This window comes from Astyanax mexicanus, chromosome 2 (genome assembly GCF_023375975.1).
Source record: "Astyanax mexicanus isolate ESR-SI-001 chromosome 2, AstMex3_surface, whole genome shotgun sequence".
Classification (NCBI taxonomy): domain Eukaryota; kingdom Metazoa; phylum Chordata; class Actinopteri; order Characiformes; family Acestrorhamphidae; genus Astyanax; species Astyanax mexicanus.
This window is the reverse complement of record NC_064409.1, coordinates 71832129-71850163: the sequence shown is the minus strand read 5'-3', so window position 1 is coordinate 71850163 and position 18035 is coordinate 71832129. Positions and strand designations below refer to the sequence as shown.

Here is an 18035-nt window from a genome sequence, read left to right as displayed (position 1 = left end):
ACCTTGTCATCAGTAACATAGTACACAGTGAGCGCTGAGCCACCACTGTCCCAAAAAATGTTTGTTATAGAGCTGTGTAGAGTGTAATGATCCTTTACATTGGTAAAGACTTTTACATCAAGTGAAGATTGCTTGTAGAATCAAAAAATATATGGCATCACTGTGTAGAAAGTGTAGAAACCTGTCATGGAATTATCTGTTAGAAGACTGACTGGCAAAATGTAAAACAACTAAGACAAATATTCCTATTATTTTTTTTTTATATTTTAAATTTTTTGTTCCATTTTCTACCCATTTTACAAGGCAAATTACCCAACTCACTCATTGAGACTCCCCCTATCACCAGTGATGCTCCAACACCAGGAGGGTGAAGACTAACACATGCCTCCTCCGATAGATGTAAAATCAGACTTCGCCTCTTTTTTAACCGCTGCTGATGCAGCATTGCTGAGTAGCATCACAGCGTGCTCGGAGGAAGGCGCAGCGACTCGGTTCTGATACATCAGCTCACAGACACCTCGTGCTGATCCACATCACCCTTTGGAGTGAGGTGGGGGGAGAGAGCGCCATCTAATCACCTAGAGAGAGCAAACTGCATGCACAGGCCTTGAACCAGCGATCTCCCGATCATATTGGCAGCACCTTAGTCCGCTGGACCACACGGAGCCCGAAAAGTTATTTAATTTTAATTACAGAAATATATGGTGCTTTGAATTCTATTTTATGGTCAATAAAATATTTAGATTCTCATGGTAAGTCATAGATCATCCCGTTTATAACGACCCATAGGAATGTAGTAGTAACTGAAGAAACACCATTGCAATATATTTGAGTCATAATTTCAGACAGTCAGAAAATTACAATCAATTCCTGCTGCACTAAATCATTTCTGAACAAGCAGTACAAATATAAATATTTCATAGCGCCTGAATCTTTCCCCGGCGACTCGTGTTTGTGTCCCGAATCGATAAAGTAATCATCGCCCCCAGATTTACTGAGGGCACCCAGCAGAGTGGAGCTGTGGTGAGCTGTGATGTTTACGAGAGGTACTGGCAGGTGCGAGGGGCTGGCGTGGAGCGGGCCGGTCTCTGTAAGCGGACGGATCCAGCATTAGCGCTCTTTCTCCCAGTCTGTGCTGCAGATGGTTGGGCAGCTTGGTGTGAGTGGGGAGCGCGGGGATGCTGGCTCCGAGGCCCTCGGTGTCTGTGTGCCGACATATGGGCCTGCTGCGGTGCATTAAACATGGCCTACTGCTACCCCACAGCCTCCTCCGTCCCACAGCACCTTCCTGCCACTCCGTCGTACGATATTTCCGCCGCGGGGAGCCGTATGACACAATGTTGAGATGCGGTGATGTCAGCGAGTGTGTGTTTTTGCCATAGCTGACCGCTGAGGCTGTTGGCCATCGTCGTCTTGGACAGGAAGCGAAACGTCTTTCCAGACCAGACTGCTCCAGCTGATGGAAGCTACGCTTATTTATTATGCTTTATTTATACTCACCCAGCGCTTTATTGGGAGTGCTGTTACTGTACTGGATTCAGCCTCCTTTTGCATGAAGAACCGACTTGGACCTTTGGTTCTGAAAACTTTCCAAACAAATATGTTAGATTCTTTATTAATTTGATGTGGTATTTATAATATTATTAAGACTTTTCACACCTTAATCACATTTTATTTCCCGTCATGCATGCTTTCAATCTGTAATTAGAGCAATTAAAAGTAAAGGGTGAACAATTTTAGTGAAAATTGCCATTTTATAAAAAAAAAAAAAAACGTGAAAGACCTAGAGTTGCAGACAACTTGAATTGTTCAAAATGATTATATGTATGCCTAAATGAGTGCTATCCTGAAGTAGTCTTCTTGCTTGCACCCCGCCTCCCCTGATGTGCATCTGCCTAACTTGGCACCTCATTGGCCAACAGATTTGATTGAAGCATTGTTGGAAAGGGAAGGTTTTACAAGCATTGGCTGTATGTGTATAAGTGAGCATGTATGTACAATAGAAAAACAAAGTTAGTTTGATTTTTGGTTATTTAAAAAAATAATAATAATTATATATATATATATATATATATATATATATATGTGTGTGTGTGTATACTCTGCCTGACATGCAAGGGTAGACCAGAAAAACTCATTAAAAATTTATTTTCCCATTTAGTGCCTAGAGGAAAAATCCACTCGAGCCAAGTTTACTAATTAATAATTCATATCCAAATTATACATTGTTGTAAAATTTTAACAATGTTATATATTTAACACTTCACATCTCTTCACTGTAGAAGCGTGGGTTAGTATAATGTAAGTGTGTTTAATTGGTCAGTAAAGTATTCCGTTACTGATTATACTGTTGCTGTCACACAAAACTCATGTATGTCCATAAAAGGAACGTCTTAACGTTCAGTGAAAGTCATTCCATTCCCAGTCATTTTGTATAATTTCTAAATGTTTATTCATAATTACATTATAAAATAATTGTACAAAACAACTGTCAGTCTCTAATTATGTCAGAAATCACTTTAAAAATAACTTTAAATCCTGAATTTAAGAAAAGTGGCCATCATTCTGCAATGGGTTTTCTGAACGAAAGAACGAAAGAAAAAAAAACTGCACAGGACTAGGTTTAATCCCATATTATAAAAAGTAGGGTTGTCAGTGTTCAAAGCATTAACATTATAGTAAGAACTGCTAGCTAATATCACCCTGGTTTACTGGAAGACTCAGGGTTCCTCAGTGTAGCACTGTTGGGAGGCATTAGCCGCTAACCGTGGCTAGCGCTAGTGGTTAGCTGCTAATGCTAATGAGGCTACACCGATCCTTAGTGGAAGTAAATGGAAGGGTTTTACTCTCTCTTTTCAGGAGAGAAATCTGTGTAGATCTACATCCAGCACTCATTTCAATTTAAAAGATGTATTTATTTATGTAATTAAGAATTACAGTTTTGTTTATTTAGCTTAGCTTAGCTTAGCTTAGCGTTACAGGTATCACCACCCAGCAGCAGGACCTGCTGAAGGAAAACATGGCGACACCCAGTTCCTTACTAGTGTTGCATTGTGGGCATTATAATTCAGTGCACTTTATAGTGAGAAAAATACAATATGTATTATTATTATTTTATTTACTACTTTCTAATCATATTGATTAAGGAGCTTACATCACATCGAAAACATTATATAGTCAGATTGTGCTTGTGCAATGTATTTGTTTCAGATTTTAATCATCTTTAATGTGTTTTTATTCTTATTCTGTTTGTTTTTGTTTGTTTTTCGTCCGCTTGTACAGGAAACGGAGGTGGTTCCAGACGAGACTCTGCTCCACCTGATGGAGAACGAAGAGGACAAGTCCTACCTGGACTTCTTCCTGGCCATGGCCATCTGCAACACCGTGGTGGTTTCCACCGACACGGCCCGGAGACAAGGGGTGAGAGTGTGCAGACGCAATGACCTTGCTTTTACCGCTTTTACCAGGCGGGGGGCGGGGCTACGGCTCTCACAATCTGAGTCACGATGCAGAAAAACGACCCTCATGTCAGAATAATAACGCTAATGGCACACCATGCAAATGACTCCTCCTGCACACGGAGTACATGTGTCTCGGAGCCCGACGCCCCGAGACATTGTTATTACGGCCCCTCGTATGACTAATTCTGCCTCGGCCGGTGGTAAACAGCTCACTGGCACGGTGAATAATCAGGAGATTTAAATTCGCTCACAAGCAGTCATAGATCTCTCGTCCTGGGCAATTACAACTTTCTCCAATTAGAGCGACGCTCCTTCCCACTTCACCCCTTTCCTCGCCTCTCGAATGGGCGTGAACTTAATACAGGAAGGTTGGAGGAAGCCGCTTCCCTCTCGGAGCTGGTCAGGGCTAATTTCCTAAATTGCTCTTGAGGACCCGGACCAAAGCACTTTGTCCAGAGAACAAATTATTTTTGGCCCCGGAACTGTAACGTTGAGAGATTCATAGAGGGAATCGCATCGTCCCTAATTAATCTGATTAGCAGTGGTGCATGATTGTATCAGCCTGGGTCCATCAGAACCAAAGTGGCCGTCGCACCCTGTAGGGAAGACGCAGGAGATTAGCCACCGGCCAGACATCCCAACTTCACTAACAATAACCCCGTTATTGGCTGATTGGTTCCAAACATGGCTGCCAATTAGTTGCAAACTCAACCCTGAAGTAAAATCAGAGCGATTTCTATATCTGAACTCAGTGATCTCTATTTGTATTACGAATAAGATCACACGGCTGATACTGAACTGAACTAACGGTTATTAAAGGATCCTAATACTAAACTATAAGCCAGTAGTTTTATAAACTGTCACTATATAATGGCATGGCAAAAGTCATGGGATAACACCATGTAAACTGTTCATAAAGTGTTACCTCTAGAGACAGCTTGGAAATACCCATACCTGTATTTGTATTGTAAGTTGAGGTGTTGTGAGGTGAGTTGTAAAGTAATAAGAGTGTCTAAAATTCTTAAATATGTGATCATAATGTACAGCTGTGGAAAAAATAAGAGACCATTTAAAAATAATGAGTTTCTTTGATTTTACCAAATTGAATTTTTGCACCAGGAGTAAAGGCATAAAGTTATCCAAAAGCAGTGTGTAAGACTGGTGGAGGAGAACATTCCAAGATGCATTAAAACTGTGATTAAAAACCAGGGTTATTCCACCGAATATTGATTTCTGAACTCTTAAAACTTTATGAATATAAACTTGTTTTCTTTGCATTATTTGAAGTCTAAAAGCTCTGCATCTTTTTTGTTATTTCAGCCATTTCTCATTTTCTGCAAATAAATGCTCTAAATGACAGTAATTGTATTTGGAATTTGGGAGAAATTTTGTCTGTAGTTTATAGAATAAAACAACAATGTTCATTTTACTCAAAACATAAACCTATAAATAGCAAAATCAAAGAAACTAATTCAGAAACTGAAGTCTCTTATTTTTTTCCTCTTCCTCTTATATTCACAAAGTTTTAAGACTTCAGAAATCAGTATTTGGTGGAAAAAACGTGGATTTTAATCACAGTTTTCATGCATCTTGGCCTGTTCTCCTCCACCAGTCTTACATGCTGCTTTTGAATAACTTTATGCCACTCCTGGTGCAAAAATTCAGCTTGGTTTGATGGCTTGTGATCATCCATCTTCCTCTTGATTATATTCCAGAGGTTTTCAATTTGGTAAAATCAAAGAAACTAATAATTTTAAGTGGTCTCGTTTTTTTTCCAGAGCTGTATATATACATATATATCAAATATCAACTATATAATATCCAAATGTATATATTTTTTTTCCTTTCAGGTCACAGGGCGGCGTAACTCTGCCCTCTCCAGCAATCCTCTGGAGTGTATGGAGGGTCTTTTCAGTCGAGCTACATGCTGTAAAAGGCTCCGCAAGTCTTTAGAGAAACTCACGCGCAGGAGAGACTCTCACGTTGAGCCTTTTGACATGGGCCAGACATCCTTCTATGATGTCTCTGCTTTCACCAACTCTGTGGAGGGCTTTGATGAGGATGAAAATGCACCCGGCCACCGCAGCAATGTGAACAGAAGACCCCGGACTGGAAGCAGCGCTGCTGCACCACTGGAAGTGTGTTACGAGGCCGAGAGCCCAGACGAGGCTGCTCTGGTCCACGCGGCCAAGGCCTACGGCTTCACCCTGCTGGAGCGAACCCCTGATCACGTGACCGTCCGATTGCCTCACGGGAAGGAGCTGAAGTTCAAGGTGCTGGACGTTTTGAATTTTGACCCAGTCCGGAGGAGGATGTCCATAATAGTACGCCATCCTCGCACCAGGGAGATTATCATGTATACAAAGGGAGCAGACTCTGGAATCATGGAGCGTCTGCACAAGTCCTTTGAAGGTAGGAACCAATGGTACACTTCAAGAAGTTATAATATGGAGAAGGTCAATATCAAGGGATATCAAGGGAGGTCAATATCAAAATCAAAATCATATCGAATCACAGTATGCAGTTGTAGTTGTGTATGGATTTTCAAACACACTATATCTATTATTAATGATTAGTTTGTATGTAAAGATTGGTGTCAGAAGTGGTTCATTTAATGTTTTGTGTTTGAACTCCACCTGCTAGATAGTAGTTTTGTACCACTGTTCTGATTGAATATTTTTTTTTATATTGCTATTTTATTATTTTAAAAAGTGTTTTTAGTAGACAATTTGATTTAAACAATTAGTAAAACGAAATATATGGCCTTGATTACAATATCGCAATATTTGGCATTTATTGAATATTCCTGGTACATGATTGATATTAATAAAAATGAATAATTTGTACAAACCCTGGCATTATTACTAATTTGCAATGGTCAGAATTGCAGTAAAGATGTTAAACAGGAGGGCTCTAAATGGTCCAGTAGGCTAAGCACTGCCAATATGATCAGGAGATCGCCGATTCGAATCCTGTTTATGCAGCTTGCCATCGACTACCGGAGCCCTGAGAGAGCACAATTGGTCTTGCGCTCTCTGGGTGGGTACAGTAGATGGTAATCTCTCCCCACATCATTCCAAAGGGTGATGCCGATCAGCACAAGGCGTCTGTGAGCTGATGTATTAGAGCCGAGTTGCTGCGCTTTCCTCCGAGCGCGCTGTGATGCTACTCGCCAATGCTGCATCAACAGCGGTTCAAAAAGAGGCGGAGTCTGACTTCACATGTATCGAAGAAGTGTGTATGTGCTGGTCTTCACTCGCCTGGTGGTGGGGCATTACTAGTAAGAGGAAGAGTCTTAATGAGTGGGTTGGGTAATTAGCTGTGTAAATTGGGAAGAAAATGGAAAAAAAATAGAAATAAAAATGTATATTAGATGTAAAACAGACAAGTGATACATTGTATAGATACTGTATATTGATAGTGACACTTTATACAGCCTTAATTGATATATATATAACAATACAAAAAGCCATAAAACATGTTTCCAATCTGCTATAATTCCCTCAGACCCTCGAAAAGCTGCGACTGAGAGCACAAATGTTGCTGCTGAAACCCAAGGAGATCTAGACATGTATGCAAGAGATGGCTTAAGGACCTTGTGCTTTGCTAAAAAGGTAAAGGACTCTTTTTCTTAAACCACTCTTTTTCTTTTTTATTGACACAAAATCCAACTCATGGATTGAAGACACATGCTCAAGTCCTTTGACTCTGTATGTAAGACTAAGCATCAGTTTGTCACTTATATAATGTCATTGTCTTATATAACAGCAGCTTCACAGGCCCTCAAATAGAGCCCTGTGGTACTCCACACTACATACTAAGGGGGACAGTTCCTGCATTAAGATTAACAAGTAACTAAGAGTAAATAACAAATCAGATGTTTTTTCTTTTCCTATTTCTTCAAATCAATTTTTTTAAGGTGGTGAATGAGCAGACCTATTCAGCCTGGTCAATTAGGAGACAGGAGGCCCTGGCAGCTATAAGCAGGAAAAAGGAGCTGCTCATGGACACTGCAGCAGATATGGAGAATAACCTGACACTGCTGGGTAAATCGACAAACAATGATAACTGACGCATTTACCACTACATACCCCATACAGCCCTGCTGGTGTATAAAAGTATGTGTAACGCCACAGACGGGAGTCAGACGCTCGCGGTAAAAACAAAACGAGGCTTTATTAGAAAGCACGTAAGCAGATAGCGTAGTCAGATAACACGCGTGGGTCAAAGCCAGAAGCACAATCAACCAAAACATCAGAGCCGAATCACAAACCGAAAACGAAACCATAAACCAGAAGCAGAGTTCAAATAACCAGAAAATAACAACAAAAACAGAACAAAAGGATAAGGCAAAAACGGAGTCGAAAAGAACAAGTAAAGGTCATACACGGGTAATACAGACAGGAAAATAACGCTCAGTATATCGCTGGTGAACAGGGAAAATACCTCGCAACAAGCGAGACAAACAGACAGATATTTATACCTAAACTAAATGACTAACACCTGAAAACAATCTAAAATTCCGGTGACGTTGATCGCACAAATGAGCCGCGGTTGGCTGAGTCCGAACACGTGGTGTTGTCCGGTGCATGCTGGGAAGTGTAGTTCCGGACCGGGGATTGTCCGTAGACGGGAACGGCAGAGTCAGAAAAAAGGACTACAGAGTCTGTGGTAGGCGTCACAGTACCCCCCCCCCCCCCCGAAGAGTCCGGGCAGGCCGAGGAGCGAGGCTGCCCGTGACGACTCGCAACCAACTCCCCGGTGACATCTCCGGGCGACCTACTGATGCCACGTCGTTGCTGGACAGAACTGGACTTCCTTGGACGACCTCTCGGACGGCTACCAGGACGGGCACCTGATGAGCTCAAAGACCTGTATGCAGGACGGCCCCTGTGGTGAGTGCTGGATGAGCTGGGAGATCTGAGTCGTGGCCGACCTCTAGGACGAGGAGCCGGTTTCTCGGGGTGACGCTGATGGAAGTCAGCAATCAAGCCAGGATCTGCCACATATGATGCAGGGATCCAGCTCCTCTCCTCTGGACCATAACCCTCCCAGTCGACCAGATACTGCAGTGTGCCCCCACGTCGCCGCGAGTCCAGCAACTGTCGAACAGCATAAACAGTAGACCCATCGACAGTCACCGGAGGTGGGGGAGTCTCCCCAGGCGTAGCCTCGTCCAACGGACCTGGAATAACGGGTTTGAGCAAAGAAACATGGAATGAGTTTGACAAACGTGAATGAACAGGTAAATCTAAACGATAGGTAACTTCATTAACTTGTTTCAAAATTTTGTAAGGACCAATATACTTGGCAAAAAGTTTTTTGCTTCCCTCTGAAGGACGAAGGTCACGGGTTGACAACCAGACTCTATCTCCAACTTGATAGGAGGGGGTCTCTCCTCGATGGCGGTCCGCTTTGGCCTTTTGTCGACGAAGGGCAGCATCAATACGCTGATGAGTAAGTTCCCACACCTCCTCACTTCTCCTCATCCAATCATCGACGGCAGGTATGTCAGAGGCGGCACCAGACCAAGGCATTATGGGGGGTTGATATCCTAATATGCACTGGAAAGGGGTCAGTCCTGTGGTAGAGCTAGTGAGGGAGTTTTGAGCCATTTCCGCCCAGGGAAGAAAACGAAACCAGTCTGTTGGATTCTCAAAACAATACATTCTAAGGAATTTACCTAGCTCCTGGTTCATCCGTTCACATTGACCATTAGTTTCTGGGTGATAACCAGAGGACAGACTTACAGAGACACCTAAAAGTTCAAAAAAGGCTGACCAGACCTGAGAGGTAAATTGAGGGCCCCTATCAGAGACAATATTCTCAGGAATGCCAAAAATGCGAAATACATAGTTAAACAGGGCCTCAGCCGTCTGGAACGCTGTGGGAAGTGATGGAAAGGGAATAAATCTAACGCCACGGGAGAATCTATCAATGACTGTAAGAATGGTAGTGTAAGACTGAGACAGGGGAAGATCCGTGACAAAATCTACAGCCAAATGAGACCAGGGACGACTGGGAACAGGTAAGGGGACTAGTTTGCCAGCGGGCAGAGTCCTGGGGGTTTTGCACTGAGAACAGACAGAACATGAGGACACAAATTTGTGTACATCACTAGACATGCTCTCCCACCAGTATCTATTAAGCAAAAGTCGCTGAGTACGGGTCTCACCAGGATGCCCAGAAGTAATAGATGAATGGGCCCACGTAATCAAACGATCTCGAAAGTTAACAGGTACATATAACTTATCTGAAGGGCACTGAGAAGGTATTTCAATATCCTGTAAAGCCCTCTCGATCTCATCATCGACCTCCCATCTGATACTGGACACGACCACCCCGGGTTGTAGGATGGTCTCAGAGGAAGTGTCTTGAGGTGCCTCATCAGTATACATACGAGACAGGGCATCAGCTTTAACATTACGAGAACCAGGCCGATAAGTGATAGAAAAATCAAAGCGAGAGAAAAACAGGGACCAACGGGCTTGACGAGGGTTTAACCTCTTGGCTGAATTCAAATATTCTAAGTTCTTGTGGTCAGTTAACACCATAAACGGATGGTTAGCCCCCTCTAACCAATGTCTCCACTCCTCAAATGCGAGTTTAATGGCCAGAAGTTCTCTATCACCAATGCCATAATTTCGTTCAGTGGGTGTGAGTTTGTGGGAGAAAAAAGCTACAGGGTGAAGTTTCTGAGGATCCCCTAATCTTTGTGATAAGATTGCACCTACACCGGTTTCTGAAGCATCAACTTCTACTACAAAAGGCTGACTAGGATCAGGGTGTTTAAGGACAGGAGCTGAAGTGAATGAATCCTTAAGAGTCTGAAAAGCCTGCTCAGCCTGACTAGACCATGTCAAAGTTTTGGTGGCTCCTTTCAAAAGAGCCGTGAGGGGAGCAGCAATACTGCTGAAATTTCTAATAAATCTTCGATAAAAGTTGGCAAACCCTAAAATTTTTTGAAGATCTTTAACTGATCTGGGTCGGGGCCAACTGACAACAGCCTCCACCTTGTGGTCATCCATGGTGATACCCGTGGGACTAATGATGTAACCGAGGAACGTGGTGGAAGGGAGATGGAACTCACATTTTTCACCTTTGACGTATAACTGGTGCTCAAGCAGTCTAGTGAGTACCTGACGGACCTGACGAACGTGATTTTCGAATGAATCTGAATAGATCAAGATATCGTCTATGTATACAATGACAAACTGGCCAATCATATCACGAAAAACATCATTGACAAAAGCCTGAAAGACGGAAGGGGCATTACGTAAACCAAAAGGCATAACAAGGTACTCATAGTGCCCCCTAGTGGTAACAAAAAGCGGTCTTCCACTCATCACCTTCTTTAATTCGAACTAGATTATAGGCACTTCTAAGATCAAGTTTAGTGAAAATAGTGGCTCCTCTTAACTGTTCTAAAGCTACTGGGATAAGAGGTAGAGGATAGGGATATGGTTTAGTAATCTGATTTAGCCCTCTATAAACTATACAGGCACATAATCCTCCATCTTTTTTTTGAACAAAAAAGAACCCAGAAGCAGCTGGAGATTTGGACGGTCGGATGAAACCCTGAGCTAGGAACTTCTCTATGTATTCTTCCATAACTTTCTCCTCAGCCTGAGTAAGGGGATAAACTCTGGACTTTGGTAGAGTAGCTCCATCAAGGAGCTCAATAGCGCAATCATATTCTCTATGAGGAGGCAATTTAGTGGCATTTACTTTGTTAAATACTTCTTGGAGATCCTGATATTCAGGAGGGATCTGTAACTTAGTATTAATAGCAGGGTTCTCAACAGAAGTGGCACCAACAGACAAAACAGGGGTAGTCAAACAGTTCTCCAAACAGAAGGGGGACCAAGAAAGCAGCTCTTGGTCTGACCACGAGATCAGAGGGTCATGCTGTTTTAACCAGGGCAGACCTAAAATTATGGGAAATTCTGACGTGTCTAGGATGAGAAAACTAATAAATTACACATGTAGAAAACTGGTGGCTAACTTAACTGGCTCAGTCTTGTGTGTGATAGTTCCAGTACCTACAGGACCCCCATCCAGTGCAGAAACTTTCAGTGATGCTTCCAACGGCGTTGTAGCAATCTTCAGCTGGTCCACGATGGTCTTGTTTATGAAGTTTCCTTCTGCACCGGAGTCAATCAGGGCTGAGAAAACAGAAACAGATGGAGGGCAGTGGAGAGTAACGGGTAACAAGAAAGACTGTGAAACTAACCCCTGAGTGGGAAGACTCACCACTTTAGCGCGTGGAGTAGGATCCACGCGCTTTCCAGGGGTCAGCGCCTGACGTCTATGCGGACGGGACTGACAATCACGTAAAACGTGACCAGCCCCGCCACAGTACATACATAGACCACCATGTAAACGACGAAGTCTTTCCTCAGGAGACAAACGAGATGAGTCACACTGCATGCGTTCCGGGGTCCTGTCTTCATCACGGTGGTGCAGAGGTGTTTGAAGGGGATGAGGATGAGTGGAAGTAGTGGAAGGTCTATGAGTAACTGGACCAGCGTTTTGAAAAAATTTACGGGGTTTACGTTCACGCAATAACTGATCTAACCTAATAGCTAACTTGATCAAATCATCCAGAGACAGATTATCATCTTTGCAAGCTAGCTCTGTAAGTACATCAGCATTAAGACCATTACGAAACATCACCACCAGGGCTGGCTCATTCCACCCACTACTAGCAGCCAGTGTCCGAAACTCCAAAGCAAACTCAGCCACAGACCGATTACCCTGCTTAATTTTAGCCAGTAATTCTCCACTAGACTTTCCCTCGTGAGGGTGGTCAAAAACAGTACTGATCTGATCAATGAACTGTTCATAAGTGCATAATTGTAAATTAGACCAAACTGCTGTAGCCCAATCTAGTGCTTTACCAGTCATACGGGAAACTACGAACGCAATACGTGAGCTGTCGGGGCTAGGAGGAGAATTACTAAAATAGATAGAACACTGCAACAGAAATCCCTTGCACAAATTAGGAGAGCCATCAAACTTATCAGGTTTACTCACAGAAAAAACGTGACTAGTAGGCTCCTGAGCTAAAGCGGGGCTGGGAGCAGACTGAATAGCAGCAGAAGCACCCAAAGTTTGTAACTGAGTAGATAAGTGCTTCATACCTTCAATAACCTGGGCCAGCTGGTCCTGCTGATCTCCCTGACGCTGAGCCATAGCAGTAACAGACTGAGAAAATCCTTCAAAAAGCTGCTGGTGTTGTTGTAGCATCTTATTCTGATCACTAACCGCGTTTTTAAGAGCCTCGAAGTCCGCCGTCTGCATAATGGCGAGGTATTCTGTAACGCCACAGACGGGAGTCAGACGCTCGCGGTAAAAACAAAACGAGACTTTATTAGAAAGCACGTAAGCAGATAGCGTAGTCAGATAACACGCGTGGGTCAAAGCCAGAAGCACAATCAACCAAAACATCAGAGCCGAATCACAAACCGAAAACGAAACCATAAACCAGAAGCAGAGTTCAAATAACCAGAAAATAACAACAAAAACAGAACAAAAGGATAAGGCAAAAACGGAGTCGAAAAGAACAAGTAAAGGTCATACACGGGTAATACAGACAGGAAAATAACGCTCAGTATATCGCTGGTGAACAGGGAAAATACCTCGCAACAAGCGAGACAAACAGACAGATATTTATACCTAAACTAAATGACTAACACCTGAAAACAATCTAAAATTCCGGTGACGTTGATCGCACGAATGAGCCGCGGTTGGCTGAGTCCGAACACATGGTGTTGTCCGGTGCATGCTGGGAAGTGTAGTTCCGGACCGGGGATTGTCCGTAGACGGGAACGGCAGAGTCAGAAAAAAGGACTACAGAGTCTGTGGTAGGCGTCACAGTATGGATAGCTGTGCATATTTGATGATACACTTGATTGAAATACATGTGTCTGCCTGTAGGGGCCACTGGTATTGAAGATCGCCTTCAGGAGAACGTTCCGGAAACCATCAGGGCCTTGAGAGAAGCAGGCATTCAAGTATGGGTCCTGACTGGAGACAAACTAGAGACAGCCGTCAATATCGCATACTCCTGCATGCTGCTGGACCACAGGGACCTGGTGTTTACCTTCAACACAGAGAGCAAGGTGCTATAGTTGTTAATTTAGGAACAGATTTCTGGACAGGGATTAAGCCTAGTTGTACACTATATTTTATTTTCAATGGAAAATCTCCATTCAAAATTGTTTGTAGTCCAAGACTAGGCTTATTGTTTTGAAAAGTGTGCATTATAATCCAGTGCACTATATGTATGAATTTTACCAGTCAGGTTGTAAATAGCAGTAAAGCCAATCCACTTGAGTACAGAGTTATACAGGAGTTTTAGTTTAGTTCGCCATCTCCATCTAACGGCACTAAGTGCACTACTAGCTCTTTGGCCGTTCAGAAGTGAGTATTATCGACCTGTAGACTGCTGCTAAGCCCCGCTAGCACTGTTGGAGCTGCATTAGCATTAGACACTAACCGTGCTAAGAGCTAGCTCTTTCGGCATTCAGAGGTGAGTATATCGGACTGTAGTCTACGTGTTCACCATGTTAAAAAAAGCTACATGAAACCAAACCAAGGCGAAAGCAAACCAACATTAATTAATTCAGACCAACTATTGATGTGAAAACACTCTTAAAGGTCTCATTCCATCATTTTTAACTTCATTTTAAAATGTCTAGTTATGGTCTCTAGCAGTGATGGGAATAACGCTGTTACTTTTTTCAGTAACGAGTAATCTAACTAATTACTCTGACTGTAACTATAACGCCGTTACCATTTCCAACACCCCGTTACTGCACGTTACTTTAGCCGCACAGTTAACTATTTTTTTTTTACTTTTTACTTCGCATACAGACAAAGGCGCAAGTGTGTGTGTGTGTGTGTGTGTGTGTGTTGTGTGTGTGAGTCACAAGGGATGGGAGGATGAGATAACTGTGCGCACTCTATTCATCTGGCTTATGAAACACACTCTTCGAAGGTGGGGGGATGGTTACGGGGGTGTTTTGTTACGGAGTAACAAAAGTAACGCAATAGTTACTTTTACTGGTAACTAGTTACTTTTATAATGGAGTAATTCAGTTAGTAACTCAGTTACTTTTTTGGAGAAGTAACTAGTAACTATATCTAATTACTTTTTCAAAGTAACGTGCCCAACACTGGTCTCTAGTATGATTGAATGCCGTGTGAGCCGTTTTTTGAGTGAAAAAAGTGCTCAGGTGTTTCTATTCAGCCCTGCTTTAGAGGTCTCTGAAGAAAGACAGGATTTGACATAACATAAATCATAATTAATGGAACACGAAACTATTTCCTTTCCTGTGACTTTGGGCACATCGGTTTACATTATGAATTACAAAAATGGCTTATTGAAATCACTTTGTTGTCTTCTTATAGCTTTGTACAGTTTTGTGTGCATCACAAACCCAAACATAATATATTAAAATAAGACTACCCTTGTAAAGGGTTTATAAATGGTTTATAAACTAGATTATTAAGTATTGTTGATTAGGTTGTAAATGCTTTAAAACCATTGACAAGCAGTGATCCGTTGTTTGCTTAGTCATTTAATTCAACTGAGTCGTTTAATTTATAGTAAAGAGTTAAACATACTTACAAATATATTAATATGACAAGTTTAATGCTGATTGATGGAAAACACGAAGTAAGATCTAAGATAAGTAAGTATCTAGAAATATCTGAGGTTTGACAGCAGAAATGAGTGTGGAATCACTACTTTGTACTTCATTTTCTTAACATACTGTTGTCATTTCTATCTATGTTGTTGTTTATTTATTAACTGCTTATTAATGAGTTTTAAATTATCTGCCGCCTAATTAATAACATTAATATTCCCCTTTATAAACCATTTATAACCCCTTTATAAAGGTAGTCTTATTTTAAAGTGGTACTAAACTCTTATATATGAAGTTAGGTGTAATGAATCTGGCCCAGTGTTATCTTTCTAAATGGAGAAAAAAACTGATACATTTCAGGCTTCAAGATGGCTGCTCTTTTTATTTTTAGATAATCCCACTGTTTTCTTTTATTGCGTTCCTCTAGGAGATTGCGTTTGATTTCTGTTGGGCCCATCACTTTAAGCATCTGAGCACTCCATCCTCCAACCTATTAGCCTGCATGCAGTCAGGCTTTACTGCTCCCTCTGAGAGAGCCCTGCGCAGTAGAAAGGGCTGCATTTAGTTTAACTAGGGCAGGCGAGACTTGGTGCTGTTCGTCACTGCGGGCCCTCAGGGCAAGAATTCCGTGAAACCCGCGGTTAGACATCTACGTTTGCCTGTAACAAGGCAGCAATTTGACAGACATGCTGTTTCTCTATGCATTTGCCTGCATCCCCGAGCTCTCAGTCTGAGAGGCCAGGGTGGAAGTGAATTTGCAGATGTTGAAAAGGCTCGTTTTGCTGTGCTGTAATCCCATTTCCACAGCGCTGAGGAGGGGAGGAGACAGCTTCTGTTTCAGACGTGCACCACCCCTACCCACCCCACCCCATCCCCCTTACCCCTTCTGCACGTCTTTTTGACACAGCATCCTATTCAGCTTCTTTTATGTTTGTTTAGTCAGATGCAGCATTTAGGCCACAAGCTAGCGGAAGAAAGGAAGGATAAAACAAATACGTGAAAGAAGAAAGCCAGCAGTGGACAAACAGCTTAGGACCTACTGTAAAACACCTTAGAGTTCAGTAACATTTAATAGACATGCATTTGAATGTAAATTGATTGTTAATTGATCATCTATGAGTGGACTATCCAAATAAAGTGACATCCAACTTTTTGCTCCAGGGGTGGCAAAGCAAAACTGACCCTGCTCTTTAACCCAGGCATTCTATACAGCTTCTGTTTACACCAACTAGTTAGCATTAGCTATCTTGTCTAAGTAACTGTAGGTTTAAAATGGGATCTCCGGTGGAAATATAACCTAAAGATATAGCAATCAGTAATCTCAAATACACTTGTTTATATGGTTGACATACTGTATTATTAAAATATATCAAGTCAGGTCAAGTCATGAGGCTTTTATTGTTATTAAATCTGAGTACAAATACACAGAGGACAGTGGACAATAGAGCGAAGAGATGACAAAAGCTGGTTGTCTAGCGTTAGCTTTCAGCCTAGCACTGATCCCAGTTTGCTTCTCTTGGCTTTGATTGACTTAATTGCTACCTAAAAGCAGCATGCTACATGCAATTAAACAGTAGTTTTAGTAATTATCCATCTTTGGATGCAAATTTTGGCCCATTCATCTGATTGATTGAAGAACAAAGATGCACAGAGATACCAAGGCTCTTGCTCCCTAGCTGGGAGGCTAATATCCTTTCTCCCATGCTGGAAAGTGTTGAAGTAAAGGGCCCTATCTTACACCCTGTGCGACCCACTTCGCAATGCTCATTGCTAACTTACATCATGCCAACAGTCACACCTTTTTTCACACCTTTCACCAGCTGCGTTTACATAGCAACAGCGCTCGGAATATCTACACCAGTGGACGTGGTGGTCTTGAAATAAGGTGTGTTCAGGTAAATGTCTGGCATATTGCTATCTTGGCAACAGAAAACACAGATGCACCACTGACTGAAACCTACCTAGGCAGGTGTCAACAGTCAGACGTTCATTGCTATGTTAGCAGTACATTTTTTAACACAGGCACATCCCCAACACAGAGGTACAGAGGTCAGTTTCCTCTACTGAGAGATGTTAAAGATGTCCGATTAGTTGCATCATTGAAACAGCAATACACCATCCAATGACAGAGCACAACTGGCTCTCAAAGGGAATGTCAAGTGACATGCTGATTGGTTTATTGCATGTTATGCCCAAAATGCATGAATAATTGAGAGCATTAGTACATGAATTAGTACCTTTTACATGTTTCAAGCTACTTTCAAGATACTTTTCCCGTTGTTACGATAGCAAAGACACAATGACACCCTAAATTAAGCTACATGGTTCACGACATAGATCACTAAAATAGGACCTATAGTCTTGGAGCTCCAGTGCAAAACTAAAGAAGCAAGTTAGCTAATAATAAAAAGAAAAGAAAAGTGAACAACTTATTGTCCATTTCTTATCAGCACTTACTCCGTATACCCAGCCCACATACCGCCATAGACCAGTGATGACTTAGTCTGAATCTGAATGCTGGAATCGAGCCACTACTGGCTAGAGTCAGACAGATTTGGGCCAGAACAGAACTGCTGTAGAAACATTTCACATGGTAGGTTGCATGTGAGTCACATTACATTCATTATACTGTAGGCTTGTCCGCGTGGATGTCTCAAGACGCAAGATACGAAGGATATTATGCAAATAGTTTACCAAACCACTCCTCCGGAGGCCACTGTCATTCACACAGCTGGATTTAGTCAAAGCGATGACACCAGAGTGGTCACAGGCCGAGACAAGACAGTCTAGACATCAGTGACATGGCCGCACACTTTTCCCCTGGCTGTGCTGTAAATATAACGACCTTAGAGTGTGAACAACACACTGCTCATTGTGGTGATAGAGTGAAGGTAAGGCCAAGCTCCCTCATTAACTCATT

The 18035-nt window shown here is 42.3% G+C and overlaps 1 protein-coding gene across 1 annotated transcript in view; it reads left to right on the top strand.

Moving 5' to 3' along the window:
• The window catches only part of atp10b (ATPase phospholipid transporting 10B), a 71071-nt gene that overhangs the window by 39828 nt on the left and 13208 nt on the right, over nt 1-18035 (top strand). The window contains exons 9-13 of the mRNA XM_022671997.2: nt 3283-3420; nt 5312-5873; nt 6969-7075; nt 7381-7507; nt 13401-13585. Coding sequence (XP_022527718.2) covers nt 3283-3420; nt 5312-5873; nt 6969-7075; nt 7381-7507; nt 13401-13585 — 1119 coding nt within the window. The remainder of the gene's footprint in view (nt 1-3282; nt 3421-5311; nt 5874-6968; nt 7076-7380; nt 7508-13400; nt 13586-18035) is intronic.